Genomic DNA, 16,077 nt, shown 5'->3' with positions numbered 1-16,077 from the left:
AACTGTGCCTCGTATATATAGAGACTCAGTAAATGCCAGTGGAATGAGTACTTGTTGATTGAATTACCCTTCTTCGATCAATTCTTAATATTGTTTTAAAAATTATCTCTTCTACTAGCTGTAGATTATAGGAGAATCTATCTTTCTAAAAGAGAAATCATGAAGAGATATTAATAATTTACCGGGAGGTAAAAATGATTAGATATTCACCTTCCACCTCTCAAGGCTTGCAGCTCTGCATAACCGGACTGAGGATTCTATTCATATTTGGGACCAATTCTTGGATGAGTCACTTAAAGCTGTTCACCTTACTTTATTTGTAAAACTAGAGAATTGGATTATACCAGTGTCTTTCACACTGTGGGTCATACTCCTTAATAATAGGTCTTTAAGTCAATTTAGTATACCTGGCTCGATGAACATTTTTAATGGAATTAAACAGAATATAAAAGAAAAAGAAATAGCAGAGTACATCACACATAGTAAGAGTATGTGTTTGTGTCTGTGTGCACTGGTTGGTGACAAACTATGTTTTTGACTATGGTTAAAAGAAGTTTGAAAACCACTAGACTAGATCACCTTAAGTTTCCTCAGGTTCTCAAATGCTTGAATTTTTTAATAAGTTGAAAGAGAAATAAGAAGGGTTTTAGTGCTGGAAATGGGAAGCCCCAAAAGAGGGCAATGCCTCTTGGAGCAGAGCAAAAGCAGTTCAGATGAGAGATATCTTAGTGCCCTTAATATTATTCACATCACATGAAAATAAGCACTAGTCAGATCTCTTATATAGAATACCTTTTCCTGGGAAGCACTGGGAAAACAAGAAAGTTATCAATCCCTGGAATACTAAGGAAGAATTTGTAAAATGAGCACTCAGTGATCCTCACCTACCATAGACCTATTATGATTGTAGCTAAGGAAAGATAGTTCATCTACATGGAGAAAAGCCAGTGGGTTGTAGGTGCATCATATCTTCGTTTACACTGAACCTAGCAAACCCCACTTTTGACAATCTTTGCTTTGATCTTCAACTTTTAGAGTATGAAATAGGTGGCACTTTGTAGATGCTGAGGCATGTACCCATGATCCCTGCTCAGTGGCAATTTGTCATTCTAACCTGGCCACAGGATGGGATTCTCACTTATGCCATACCACTGATGAGACATGCAATGGTAGGCAAGCCCCTTACCTCTCCGGACTTCTCCGTTACCATCTTCCAAATGTAAGTTTCTGGAACAACATATGTCCCTGGGTATGGAACTGTATGAACTGCTCCTGCTTAACAAGATAATCCCTATTACACATGAAGTCTTTCCTAAAATGAGAGTGACCTGAGGCATTCCAGGCATTTTGTTCAAGAAGAAACCAGTTGTGGAGGATCCTCTGTGAGTAAAACTCCAGGTATGTAATCCCCAGGATGTTTTATGGTCAAGTGAGAAAGTTGGGGATGAAGCCTTTTGGAGAGCAGTGAACTATTGTTCCCTGAGCAACAAGTCTTCCTACAGAACCTCCAGAATTCCTTGAGATTTTTGTTTCCCTTTTCCTGTGCTGCCCTTCCTCATGGGCAGGGGGCTTCGGGGGCTAAGTTCAGTGGCTCCACTGCCCCCACCCTCACCAGACACACAAGCTCTAGCAGAGTGGGTTTTAATTAAATTTAAATGAACAGTAAGCAAAGGATCTTTGCTTTATTAGTTGGATCTTTTTGTTTGTTTGTTTAGTTGGATCTTCTTTTAAGAGTAAGAAAACAGTGGGGGGATTCATGTTTTCTAGTGAAAAAAGGAAATATAAAATTTCCCTTGATAAACAGACTAATACAAATTTCAGATCTACATTCCACCCAGAGGTCATATAGAAGAGGGAAAAGAAAGAAGGGGACAGTAATAGAAAAGAAAGAATGGATGGAGGGGTTACCTGAAGAAGCAGGAAGAAGGATAAAAGGGAAGAAGAGGAACAGGAATGGAGAGAGTGAGTGGGCTGCACCCAGAAAGACAGGCTGGAGGGCTGGAGGAGAGACGTATCCAGAAAGAGGGTTCAGAGCCTCTACTGGGCTCACAAGCCTGAAGATGCCCGCTGCACTCTGGAACAAGCCACACCTGCCCAACCTGATCTCTGACCTCACCAGGAAGCCCGCACAAGGCAGAGCAGAGATAGTTCTTGTTCTAGGATAAACAGTCATTTCCTGGTTTGGAGCTGGGTGAACCAGTTAGTTGCCTGTTGTGCTTCTTATTCTTTATTTGTACTCCATTCCCATTGTTGTTGTTCTCAGGCTAATCCTAAATGCCAAACTCAACTTTTATTCAGACTGCTTCTCCCTCATACCGGACTTAGAGTTCTGACTGCTAACATAACAAGAACGTTTTCAGACACTGAAACTTGTCTGCAACCTACAGGGTGACTTGGAATCTCTGAACCTGATCTCAGGAACCACTCCACCCCCCCACCCCCCCCCGCAAGGGCTCTCTGATGCATTTTTTCAATGTAACATTCAGATGCATGATTCCCAGCCCACATTTTGCTGACTTCCAATCCACTGATTTCATTTTATTTCAACAAATATTTATTGAGTATCTGCCATGAACACACAAGGCACTGGGGCTACAAAGAGGAATAAGACAAAGTTCGACCCATGGGGACGTTACTGAATAGTTAAGAGGGATCAACTCTTAAGCAAATACTTCAGTATAATCTTTAAGAAAGCTCTACCCAAGTGCTCTGTGTGGGCACGCAGACACAGAGCCCCGGCTAGTCTGGGAGATCAGAGATGGTACCTGAAGTACATAGGATGGATTCTGGACAAAAATGTCTGATTTATCATCAAAAGGAAGATTAAAATGTATAAATAAAGGGATCCATCACCATAGCAACAGAGTATAGTAAATTACTATTTGACTGCATGTTTGTTTTCTCGTATCTTTTCCTATCCCATCATCATATCACCTGAAATGGTGAAAAGACCAGGATGATGTTAGATCCAGGAAGGATGCCAGGTCCTTAGGATCTAACCAAGATCCAGAACTTACTTAGCTCTCGGTCCAATACCTTAGATTGCTATGCTCGGAATCTTAACCTTATTTTAATATATTAGAATCTAATAAATTATTAGCATTTAAATAAACAACATTTAAATCTTTTCTTTAAAAGATTTTATTTATTTATTTTAGAAAGAGAGAGAGAGAGCACAAGCAGGGAGAGCGGCAGGCAGAGGGAGAAGCAGGTTCCCCACTGAGCAAGTAGTCCGATGCAGGACTTGATCCTAGGACCCTGGGATCATGACCTGAGCCAAAGGCAGACGTTTAACCCCCTGAACCACCCAAGTGTCCCACAACATTTAAATCTCTTAACAGAACTAAAAATTTTTTTTTCATAAGGGTACTGTTTTCTCATAAAAGAAGCAGAAAAGATTTATCTGTGACAAACATCATACCTGGCAGGGAGGAAGGACTGGCATTTTCTTACACTATCCCCAGGAGTGCAAATTGGTATAGCCTTTTGGATGACGATCTATTAAGACTTTGAACTGGATGTGTCCTTTGTTCTAGCAGATAATACTTGCACAAAATTTTTAAAGATATATTCATTTGTTCACCCTGCAAAGTCCTGGGAATATGCTATTAAATGAAACAGATGTGATTCCTCCCTGATAGAGCTCACAGTCAAGTGGTGGAGAAAGGCAACATAAGCAATCTGACTAAGAAAAAGCAGCTAACACATGGTCCTAAGCCTGATAGGCAAAGCAAATTGGGATGACTGATAAAAAAGATAATAAGGAAAAGAGTGCCCAAGTGTGGGGAGTCGGAAGGAGAGACCTCACTGAGAAGGTCGAAGAAGCTACCACCTGATGAGTGAGAAGAAGCCAGGCAGGAGAGAAAGAAACTGAGTGAAGGTCTAAGGCAGAAAAAGAGCTGAGGGTTTCTGGAGAACAAAAGAAGACACATGTGAGAGGGATGGAGTGTGGGATATGGTTGGAAAGGAAAGCAGAGTTGATCAGGCAGTTCCTTGTAGGCCTTGCCAGGCAGTGCTGCTTCTGTTCCAAGTATGCTGGAAGCCACAATCCTTTTACAGGTAGCAGTCAGGGTGCCGAGTGAGGGGTGGATTGGGCAAGAGAAGAGAAAGGAGCAAGAGCTCAGGCATCGTCCAATTGCCTGGTCTACATGAGAGATGTTAGGAATCTGGCTAGTGCAGAAGCCCATAGAAGATAAGAACCTGATGGATTCCGAATATATTTTGCAAATAGATCCCACCTATTCACTTTGATCTCCAGCAAACCACAAGAACCAAATCAAAGCTATTCCTAAAGAATGTTGGAGTGAGCATGATGTGCATTTGAAAAATTCCTCCTTCATGCTTATTACCTGACAAAAATACTCCCAGAAAGAAGCAATTGCCTAATCAGATTAAATCGAAGCAAAAAGATGTTGACCCTAGTCTGCAGCTTATATAAAAATTTTTTAGATATGCAGTCACCTATAATCACCCTTCTGAAGTTTGGGCTTCAATCAATATATGATAAAAACTACACAAATCTTTTTAAAGAAATAATTCCAGGAATTACAGAAACATAGTGAATCATGTTACACACCATCTAATAGAAAATCGGATTAACAGCTCTATTTTCACTAATTATTAAAGTGCAGACTCTTCTCTGCTGATGTACAATTATTACATTCTCTGACATTTCTGCATGCCTTCAGGTATGATTGTAATGGAAGAGGTCTGATTTCCATGACCTTGAACAACCAAGGGTGATGGGTCACAACTTTTGCAGGCCACTTCAAGATATACGTATAATTCTGTTACTGCATGATTTGTGGAACTAGTATCTTAATTCATGGATTTTGGATATTCAAGAACGATTAAATACAAGAAAGTAGTAATGTCTGACATATAAAATATATTACATACATGTTTCCAGTCAAAACAAACAAAAACCAGTGAAGGCAAAGTCTCATTAACATACTCTACTTGGTGAATAATAGAATTGTTATAGATAATAAGGGTTTAGAAATCACAGAAACCTCAGAAGCTACCGCCCACTTGAATAAATATTCATTCTTATTGCTTCACTCCTTATGCCGTGGTTCAATTTTTAGCAAACTAAGGAATGGTTTCTTTAGCTTTATAACCTGTGATGTGTCCTACTGTCCAATTGTTATATTTTCAATATGGTACATCAGTTGAACCACAATATACGCATACAACGGAGCTCCCTTCTAACGATTATGATTATTATTGTTATGATCCTCATTTCTATTTCAGCCTCTGGAGTAAGAGCCAGTTTTAAGTTGGGTTTAGGTTTCCAAAGCCATTATTCAGAGAGTAATAACTAACCACTCAACAGAAACCACTGGAAAATGCTCCCTTCTTTCCTTTTCACAAACAAATGAAATGGCAAGTGAAAACACTGCTTAGTCCAAAGGCATTATGCAAATGATCTCCCTTGCAGAAGTAACCTCCACTACCTTCTCATCACCATGTAAATCAGGCCCCAACAACATGTTTTATTACCTTACTAAAGTCTCAAATCCTCCAAACAAAAGGAAGTGTTGGCTTAAAGTACTGTCAAGAGCACATGGAAGATCAGAGAGCACTGCCTGCCTGTAGAATGCACAGTGGGATTTGTTGTGGATTTCTACAATCCTCCCTGACTGGGACAAGTAGATGGAGCCAGGTTGCAACAGGCCAAGTCGGGTATATTTCTTCCTACAAGGATGCCCACAGCTTTTACATACCACCTGATCAATAATCTGGAACTGGTATTTTAAAATACAAAAGTAAAATACTTCCTTACCTGTGTTCAGGTAGGGAAGGAGTGGAAGCCCCTAATTAATTAAAGTTGTCAAAGAACTGGAATTTTAGAACAGGTAAATCAGAACAAAGTAAACCATGTCTAGAATCTAGATTCAATGCAACTTATGGGTATGACTAGGAATATCATAATTCACTGTTATCATCTTTTTAATCTCTTTTGTCTTTATTTTTTTAAGATTTATTTATTTGAGAGACAGAGAGAGAGACAGCATGAGCAGTGGGGAGGAGGCAGAGGGAGAGGGAAAAGCAGACTCCCCACTGGGGCGGGGGGGTCAATCCCAGGACCCTAAGATCATGACCTGAGCCAAAGGCTAGCTGATTGAGCCACCCAGGCACCCCTCTCTTTTGTCTTTAGTACAATATTTTGAAGAATTCCAAGATATTAAAGTATGGGAAAGAAAAGAATTCATTAAATTTTTCTCTTCTTTCCTGCCCCAAAGTTTACAATGTTATTCATAAAAGGCTCTGCACAACTCTTCATTGTACCACAAAAGCAGTCATTCGTAACACATAAACAAATGGGCATGTCTACGTTCCAATAAAACTTTATTTACAAAAACTTTATTACAAAACACAACATTTTTCTGGAGATGGATCTTGGTGATGATTGCACGGCAATTTGAGTATACCACTAATTCCACTCAGCTTTACACTTAAAAATGGTTAAAATAATCAATTTTGTTATGCATATTTTACCACAATTTAAGAAAAACAAGAGTTTGCCCACAAGCTGTTTTTTTCCCTAACTTTTAGACTAGAAATAATTTCTGTCTAAAATACTCTGTGATTCATCAAAAACTAATGATGTACTATGTGTTGGCTAATTGAATTTAAATTTTAAAAAATTAAAAATAAAATAAAATACTCTGTGATTAAATGGTTTCCCTGAAATTAAAACGCTTCCAAAACCTGATGCACAAATACTTACAAAGATAAAATTGTTCTTCTACCAAAACTTTCTTTAAATATTCTGGAATATTTAGGGGCACCTGGGTGGCTCAGTCATTAAGCGTCTGCCTTTGGCTCAGGTCATGATCCTAGGGTCCTGGGATCGAGCCCCATATCGGACTCCCTGCTCAGTGGGGAGCCTGCTTCTCCCTCTCCCACTTCCCCTACTTGTATTCCCTCTCTCACTGTCTCTGTCAAATAAATAAATAAAATCTCAAAAAACATGTTTTGGGGCGCCTGGGTGGCTTAGTCATTAAGCGTCTGCCTTCAGCACAGGTCATGATCTCAGGGTCCTGGGATCGAGCCCCGCATCAGGCTCCCTGCTCTGCGGGAAGCCTGCTTCTCCCTCTCCCACTCCCTTGTGTTCCCTCTCTCGCTGTGTCTCTCTCTGTCAAATAAATAAATAAAATCTTTAAAATAAAATAAAATAAAATAAATATTCTGGAATGTTTAAAAGCGTTTTTAACTCTAGTGTTATAAGCAAACTAAAGTGGTATTAGTAGATTTTCGCCTATCCCCTAACTTAGGTTGGCGTCCACATATTTAGAAGTGCATAAATATATGGCAGCAAGAGGGTTTACTGCTCCGGAGGAAATGTTTTGAGTAATTAAAAGTGCACAAAGATAACCTTCACTAGGCAACCTACCGTTTAATTTATAAATTTATAAATGAAAAGGAATACAAGGGGAAAGATGTCATCTGATTATTATCAGGGATCTGGTTTTGCAATGCATTATTTATATATTTCAAATATCCAAGGCACCATGTAACTGTTTACTCCAATTTTATTCCTACTTATCTTCAGTTATTTCTAATTATTTTTTTGATTGTTTTCGATTATTTCTATTTTTTTTCCAAAACCTGTATTAAGAGTTGCTTAATGCGATGGTTTTCTTCTTCGAATTTGTATGACTTTCAATAAAGTATATTATTACTTCACACTGACATTTCGCTTAACTTTCAATCTGCCCACATATATTCAGACTAAAAACAAATGATCTTCCACAAGTTAGGTTTTGGGGGATTTTTGTATGTTTTGTTTTGCTTCTCAGTTTTAATTGTAACCCTGAAGAAAAGCCAACTAGATTCTTTTTCAGTGTAGTCAGGACTAGCTTTGCACTTCCACACCATGATTAATTTATTATTCATCTGGGACCTTCAAGACAAGTATACCTTGTCTTCACCCTGTGGACTTTTCTTTCAGCTTCCAACAAAGGATTTCATTGCTTTTGGAATTGAGGTGTGTCTAAGTTTTTACCTGGGAGCAAAAATGATGCAAGCGTTTCTGGTGAGACCAATCCTTGGTTTAGTGTGGGGAAGAGCTGCATAACAGACTATCTGTAGACTCCAGGAAGCAGAGACGCTACCAAAGGGCTTTTCTTAGACATCATATGCAGACGGTTGGAAGGACTGAAGCAGCAGCTTCCTTGGATTTGTCCACCAGGGAAATCAGAGAAAATGACTTGGCTCCTTTTCAGAACATCAGCGGCTCTGGCTATTTTAATGGTAAGTCCAATTTTTTTTCAAATAATTGCAACTTTCCCTGTTTCCTTCCTTGTTTGATAATACTCTCTTTGATTGCTGAATCCCTCTTATAAATTCTAAAAGGAGTGAAGTGGAAATAAACATTTTGGAATAAAATCATAAAGATTACCAATTTCCTCCTTTGGGTGGTTTTTATTTTTTTTTTAAAGATTTTATTTATTTATTTGACAGAGAGAGACAGCAAGAGAGGGAACACAAGCAGGGGAAGTGGGAGAGGGAGAAGCAGGCTTCCCGCCTAGCAGGGAGCCGGATGTGGGGCTCGATCCCAAAACCCTGGGATCATGACCTGAGCCAAAGGCAGACGCTTAACGACCGAGCCACCCAGGCGCCCCTTGGGTGGTTTTTAAATGTTGTATTTTACATTGAAAAATAAATCAGAGAGAAATAGAATTTGAAAGTAGACATTTAGCATTTCTTTAGTTAATGAATTAAATAATCCTGATCTTAGATCTATTTTCCACAACACCTTCACTTTCTTCAAAGTAATGCTTTTACTCATCTTTCCAGTACACAAACTAAAACACATGAAAGAGAACCAGGTCTGTTTTCCAAGGTTACATATCTCTTAAGCATATGCTAAGAACTGTACGTGCCTGGTCTTGATACCTGACATGCTTTTAAAATAGACAGACTGTTGAATTAAAATCAAAGCAATGTTTGACTCTAGAGAAGTTGAAAGTTATTAAGAAAACTATGTTTAGCCATTATGTGCAAAAAATATCCCAACTTTGGGGGGAAAAAGACATATGACATTTTAGAAGCCATTTTTTTTTTATTCAGGAGAATAATACTTCTGTTGGTTGAGAAAGATTTATATAATGTTATCTAAAAGAGAAGTGGGACCTGAAGAGCTAAGCACTAGCCAGAATGTTACAGACTAGTTTGTTCCTTAACTATGTTGTTTCAGTGAAGGGAAAAAAAAAAAAAAGCCACAATTTTATCAGTTACATTAGGATATCAAAATAGTGACATATACCATAAATGAATATTAAAAAAAATTCCTAATACTAATTCCCACATCATAATAAACTGAGTTGGCCTAGGCACCAGTTTCCCTCACCTCCTCAACTAAAAAAACTGAGATGATAATTGGATTTCAAGAAGTTTCAGGGAGATAGATCTTTAGAAAGAACTTTCTAAAAATTAAAGGTGTCTAAAATTAGAATAGGCTGCCTTATGAGCCAGAGTTTCCCAGCTTCCCCTCTCAGGACAATGTCCAAACAGAAAATTGTTATCTTCCCTTCTGCTAGAGTCTATTTTTATTAAACAATGTAACAAATTGCTTTGGTTATCTAATGAGTTTATTTGACCCAAGAATGTTGTCAAGAGAAATGAGATAGTTGTATGATGTTCCCAACTTCCCAGATGGTCATTTCCAGACTAAACCTCAGGTAGCCTGATAATCCACATGTCCAAGCCAATGACCAACTCAGGAAAGGTGGCAGAGGGTGTCAGAAGGTGTCATAAGAGCACAGAATTGGAAGACCACAAGCGTAGGGGAGCTCTTTTCCCTGCTTTGACATAGACCATTCTCAAGTACCCCTCGGGTTCTACTAAGGGCTGTTTAAGTTAAGATCGTTATACTAAGGGCTGCTTCATTCATCTTTATATCCCTAGTGCCTCCTATTAATATCTCTCTTACAGTGGGCACACAGTTGTTTGAAAAATAAATAGATGAACAATTAAACAAGGCCTCTCTAAACTCTAACTTCCCACAGTGCCTTTATAATGCTGGTCATGAAGGAAATTATGAAAAGTAAGACATCTTCTTCCCCTTAGAAAATTTTACACACACACACACAAGCTATTTAAACAACAATATAACTTCATAGATAATTATTAAGCTGAATGGTCCAGACGTGCTCTGTCGAATATGGCAGCCACTGGCCACATGTGGCTAATAACCACTTAAAATGTGGTTGGTCTGAACTGAGATGTGTTGTTAAGTATAAAATATACATCATATTTTTGAAGACTTTGTATGAAAAAAAGAATGTAAAATGTCAACTTTTATGCTGACTACAATTAAAATTACAGTATTTTGGATATATTGGATAAAAAATATATTGTTGAAATTAATTTCACCTTTTTAAGCTTTTTAAATATATGAATATTAGGGGACGCCTGGGTGGCTCAGTCAGTTAAGCATCTGCCTTCGGCTCAAGTCATGATCCCAGGGTACTGGGATCTAGTCCTGCATTGGGCTCCTTGCTCAGTGAGGAGCCTGCTTCTCCCTCGGCCTAAAGCTTCCCCTGCTTATGCTCTCTCTCTTTCTCTGACAAATAAATAAAATCTTTAAATACATAAATATATATATAAATATTAGAACATTTAAAATTATATATTTGGCTTGCATTTGTGGTTCTCATTATATTTCTATCGAACAGTGCTTGTCTATTATTAATGCTGTTAGTGGAATGCAGTATCAGTCAAGCGTGAGGTCAGAAAACAAGGCTCCATGGACTAGGTGAGATTTGAGCTGTTTTTTGATTAGTATAGATGGGCCAAAGGGGGATAGCCTATATCCTCAGTTGTCAGACCAGCACGAGCAAAGGAAAGCGCAATTACGGCATTTACCTAGGGGCAATGGACATACTGGTTTTGCTAGAATGACAGTTTGCATTGGACATGAGTTGGAAAGGTAGGTGAGGGAGATTGAAAAGCATACTCCATGAAGGCTAATGGAATCCTTTTAGAAGCAAGGAGCCACCCCGAGTTTTGAAATAGTGTGGTAAGGGGAAAAAAAAAAAAAAAGTTTTTAAAAGCATTGTGGAGTGGGAATGTACATCTTTTGTTGTCGAAGGGTGAGGTCTGAAAGTTGGAAGACATAATTGGAGGTGTTGAATTAATTCCACCATCCTATGACCATAGGAGGTTGCCTAGAGAAGTGAGATATGATAGCAAAGTCACAGGCTTCTGTCTATGCCTGTATGACTGACTCACTCCAGGCTTTGTTTCCTCAACTGTCATATGACAATAATCACAGTACTCTGCTACAGTAAGAATAAATAGGCAAGTTCTGAGCATAAACTTCTTAGCCTTTGGCTCTTCCTTTCCAGTTAAGAGTCAATCTGAGGGCACCTGGGTGGCTCAGTTGGTTAAGTGACTGCCTTCGGCTCAGGTCATGATCCTGGAGTCCCTGGATCGAGTCCCGCATCGGGCTCCCTGCTCGGCAGGGAGTCTGCTTCTCCCTCTGACCCTCCCGACCCTCCCCCCTCTCGTGCTCTCTCTCTCAGTCTCTCTCTCAAATAAATAAATAAAATCTTTAAAAAAAAAAAAAGTCAATCTGATAGCCTAAGGTAAGGGTTTGTTTTGGGAGGTTCATCACAAGAAAATTATATGGGCAACTTGTTACTATCCATAATTACACTATAAATAATTTAATCCATCTAATATGCACACTTTTCTTACTTTGGCCACTGCACAGTTGACTAGGCTAAACACTGCACAACTCCAGGAGACACATTCACATAAACTACAATGTGAACAGTACCCCTGAAGTTGTGCAAGGAGGAACCCACACAACTGTACAGTGGAACACTGGTTCTTGATTCTTCCTGATGCTCAAGAAAGAGAAAGTTCTTATGTGCCTTGACATGAATAGTAATAAAAGGTCACTTCATAGTAAAATGACTCTCTTACACCTTTTATTAAAGTTTGGTGATTGTGCTCGCTTCGGCAACACATGTATTAAAGTCTGGTGACAGAAATGATTAACACTTGGTAAGCACTTACTGTGGACTAGGGCTCATCTATGTGCTTTAGACTGACTAATTCATTTAATCCTCACAATAAACCTATAAAGTAAGTAGAATTATTATCCCTATTTTACAGATCAGAAAATTGAAAGATTAAGTAATGTTCCCAAGTTAGGCAACCAGTAAATGGTGAGACTGGGATATAAATTCAAAATTCAAGATCTGGTGTCCAATTTTGTATTACTACACTTGACTGCATCCTACACAGCATTTAAAATAAGCATTTGAGAATATCCAATTTGTTGAGAATATTAGAAAGAGAATATGTTCATTCTCCATAGTTTAGAATTTGTCCTTTCTTTGCTTCCCAGGAAAACAGAAATTATGCCTTAATGTCTATTAGAAGAATCCTTCTCTGTGGGGCTAGTGCAAACATGATTCATATTTTCGGGATGACTCTTTCCAGTTTTCCTGTAAAGGGAAGGGTGCCTGGCCCAACCCTCCCCTCACATATAGCTAAGTCGTCCTTATGAAGTGAGAAATTAGTGCAATTACGACAGTGCTCGGGCCTTCTCTCCCAAGTAACTCATGACAATGTTTAATAAAGAGAAGCAAAGCTGTAAAATCACTTTGAGACACGTTATAACCATATGCAATGGTCCCTTTTCACGACAATTTGCAGACCCTTTGAAATAAGGATTTCAATGAAATTTTTAGAATGCAAGCGTCCTGGCATCCTATGTCTGTTATAGTTACTTCTTTGGTTCCGAGTTCCACCTGCCTCTTTATTATAGCCTTACAAAGTAAACAATGTAATAAATCTGCATTGTTTCAGCAGTAACCTCCACCATTGCCAGGAAGAAATCTAAATTGACTATCATATGACTTTCTTTCTACCACTAGTTTTTTTTATTTATTTATGCCAACTTTGGCTAAAATCTAATGATGATGTACACATCATCATTGTGTGTGTGACTTTGGAGTCAGGCTGCAGAGGTTCAAATCCTGGCTCAACTAGGGCTGTTGGGGGAGGCAAAGTACTCATTGTCTCCTGGCTCCATTTCTTCATCCATAAAATAGAGTATAATAATAGTATCTCCATCAGCTGGCTACTATAAGTATTAAATGAGATAATAAATATAAAGATCTATAAATAGCAACTGACACAAAAACCACAATAAACTTTAACTAGTAATATTGATCTAATTCTTTTTCTTCTGATTTATTTTTCACAATCCTTTCCCTACCAGATTCTCTTCACATCAGATAATCAGCAGGTCAGCAAATATTTGTTAAAATATCTGCTGAGGAAAAAGTTGTAACAATTGCAAGAAAAAAATAACAGAAACACTGATCCAGAAAGTCTACAGTTCTCTTGGCTTAACATAATAATGTACATAAAGCAATGAGAAATAGTAAATCATGGCAAACCCTTATGGGTTAAACTGCATGGTACAAAATACGTGTTGAAAAAACTCAGAAGAGAAGACACCAGTAAGGACAGTTTCGTGGCAATTGTTGGAACTTGAACTAATTATAAAAGATGAGCAATATTTAAGTGGGTAAAGGGGAGATATCACCTTACCAGTTAGAATGGCTAAAATCAAAATGACAAGAAATAAAAAGTGTTGGCAAAGATGTGGGGGGAAAAACTGTGGTGGGAATTGAAATTGGTACAGCCTCTGCTGTAGAATCAGACCTATCAATACAGGGAACAAACTGATGGTTGCCAGAGGGAAGAATGGCGGAGGGTTGAGCAAAATGAGTGAAGGGGGGGTGGAAGATACAGGCTTCCAGGTATGGAATGAATAAGTCACAGGAATAGAAGGCACAGCATAAGGAATAGTCAATAACATTGTAATAGCAATGCAACAAGACACATGGCAGCTACGCTTTTGGTGAACATAGCATAATGTATAAACTTGTCAAATCACTAAGTTGTACACCTGAAACTAATATAACATTGTGTGTCAACTATACTCAAATTAAAAAAAAAAGTGCATTCCAGGTAGGAAACAAGATGGAAAGCGACACAAATGAAGATCCCATATGTTCTTGAGAAAGTAAAGAACCTAGACTGCCTGACTTCATTTTATCCTCATTTAATTTTTTCAGATCAGTGTGAAAATTAAGCTCAACATTTAAGGTGAAATAACAGGGTAGGAATTAGCAGGTCCACGTCCCACATAAACAGTACTTGTGATTGGAATAGCGTATCCCCAACTTTTATGTTCCACTCTCTAAACCTGACTAGTTCTATTCTATCCTCCCCACTGTCAGACAACTAAGAAAGTGCAGCTAACTAATAGCTTATCACAATGATGCTCACCACTGTTTCCCAAAGCAGTATCTCCCATGGTTCTTAGAAAGTCTTTATGGAACAGCCAAGTAAAATATGTCTGGTTGCTGCAACTGGCTGTTAGGCACGGTTTTGCATAATTCAGTAGATTCTTTTGTATACCATTAAAACTCTGTAGTCAGATTAAAAAACTGGAAGAACTTGTTTATATTGAGAGTATTTTCTTTTTCCTGAGAGGATTTTACCCTTTGAATACTGCTTCCCAAATTCACTTCTTTTGAAATAGAAACAAGCTACAATATGAACAGGATTATCTTATGCAATTACTTATTTGAAGAATTCACTTTTAACTTGACTTTATTTAAATGTCTACAGGTGCTCATATTGGTTCATGGAGAACTGCGAATAGAGGTAAAGTATGAAAAAGTTTTTTGTAACTAAAATGATAGTTCAGTTCAAAAAATTAAAATTGTATTGGGGAAAAATAAATATTTTTTTAATGTTTAAAACTATTAAATAATTGTGAAAATAAAATTAAAACTAACCCAATTTTAAATACCAAGAATGTATAAATGTCATTATTACACTTTATCTCATGCATTCTTTCTTATTTTAAACAAATCAACAGCTTTTTAGTAAACAGGTCCTATGTGCCCAGAGCAGTGAGATATTATGGAATATATAAAGGAAATATAAAATATGATCCAATGCCAATATTAAAAATCATATGGTTCTGTAATTATTTTAGATATTTAATGTTCCTTCTTTGCTTGACAAAGTGTGAGGTCAAGCAAAGTAGACATTCAACAGTCCTAGATACCATGAAACACAGGGGCCTCTGAACCTAGGTGTTGATAAGCAATACTCAAAGCAAAAATTTCCAACAATGCACATAATAAAATGGGATACCTTTTCACATAAGACAAAGGGCCAACACGGAGAAGATGATACTGCAGTACAAGGCAAAAGGAGATACAAGCGTGAATGGGTGAAATTTGCAAAACCCTGCAGAGAAAGAGAAGACAACTCGAAAAGAAATCCGATTGCCAAAGTAAGTCATATCAGCAGGGGCAATGTGAGGTTTTAGAATAAATGTAATAGATGTAAATTAAAATGATATGGCAACTCCATTTATCAAAATGTAGACTGGGGAGTGCACAGAACAAATAACCTGGGATCTTCAACCAAAAAAATACAATAATAATAATATAGAGGGAGATGAAGGAACTATGGCTTCTAGAGTAATAAAAAATAATTAAGAGACAGGTGGACCAACTTCAATGAATATGCCTTATTTAGATCTGGATTCTAGCAAACAGATAGAAAAAAATATATGGATAAGACAATAAGATAAGTGGTTGGGGGTCCATGTATTCATAATGATTAAAACTGGGTGATGAGATATATCAGGTTCATTACTAACCTAACTTTATATATATTTGAAATTTTCCATATTAAAAAGCTTGAAAATTATAATAATAAAAAATAAAATAATAATAATAATAAGCAATTTATTTTAATAAATATTTTTTTAAAGATTTTATTTATTTATTTGAGAGAGAGAGAATGAGAGAGAGCACATGAGAGGGGGGAGGGTCAGAGGGAGAAGCAGACTCCCTGCCGATCAGGGAGCCTGATGCGGGACTCGATCCAGGGACTCCAGGATCATGACCTGAGCCGAAGGCAGTTGCTTAACCAACTGAGCCACCCAGGCGCCCTATTTTAATAAATATTTTTAACACTTACTGTATAATCCTTTCCCCTTTTTCTCTCCAGCTCCCC

The 16,077-nt window shown here is 37.9% G+C and overlaps 1 protein-coding gene across 1 annotated transcript in view; it reads left to right on the top strand.

The window, feature by feature from the left end:
- The first annotated feature begins 8,052 nt into the window (after window positions 1–8,052).
- The window catches only part of DSG3 (desmoglein 3), a 28,385-nt gene continuing 20,360 nt past the window's right edge, over window positions 8,053–16,077 (top strand). The window contains exons 1-3 of the mRNA XM_081801445.1: window positions 8,053–8,259; window positions 14,671–14,706; window positions 15,218–15,346. Coding sequence (XP_081657571.1) covers window positions 8,212–8,259; window positions 14,671–14,706; window positions 15,218–15,346 — 213 coding nt within the window. The 5' untranslated portion in view covers window positions 8,053–8,211. The remainder of the gene's footprint in view (window positions 8,260–14,670; window positions 14,707–15,217; window positions 15,347–16,077) is intronic.

Source organism: Leptonychotes weddellii, chromosome 13 (assembly GCF_054177405.1).
Source record: "Leptonychotes weddellii isolate Sample4059 chromosome 13, ASM5417740v2, whole genome shotgun sequence".
In the NCBI taxonomy this organism is placed as follows: domain Eukaryota; kingdom Metazoa; phylum Chordata; class Mammalia; order Carnivora; family Phocidae; genus Leptonychotes; species Leptonychotes weddellii.
Note: the sequence above shows the minus strand (reverse complement) of the source record. Positions and strands in the feature narration are given on the sequence as shown.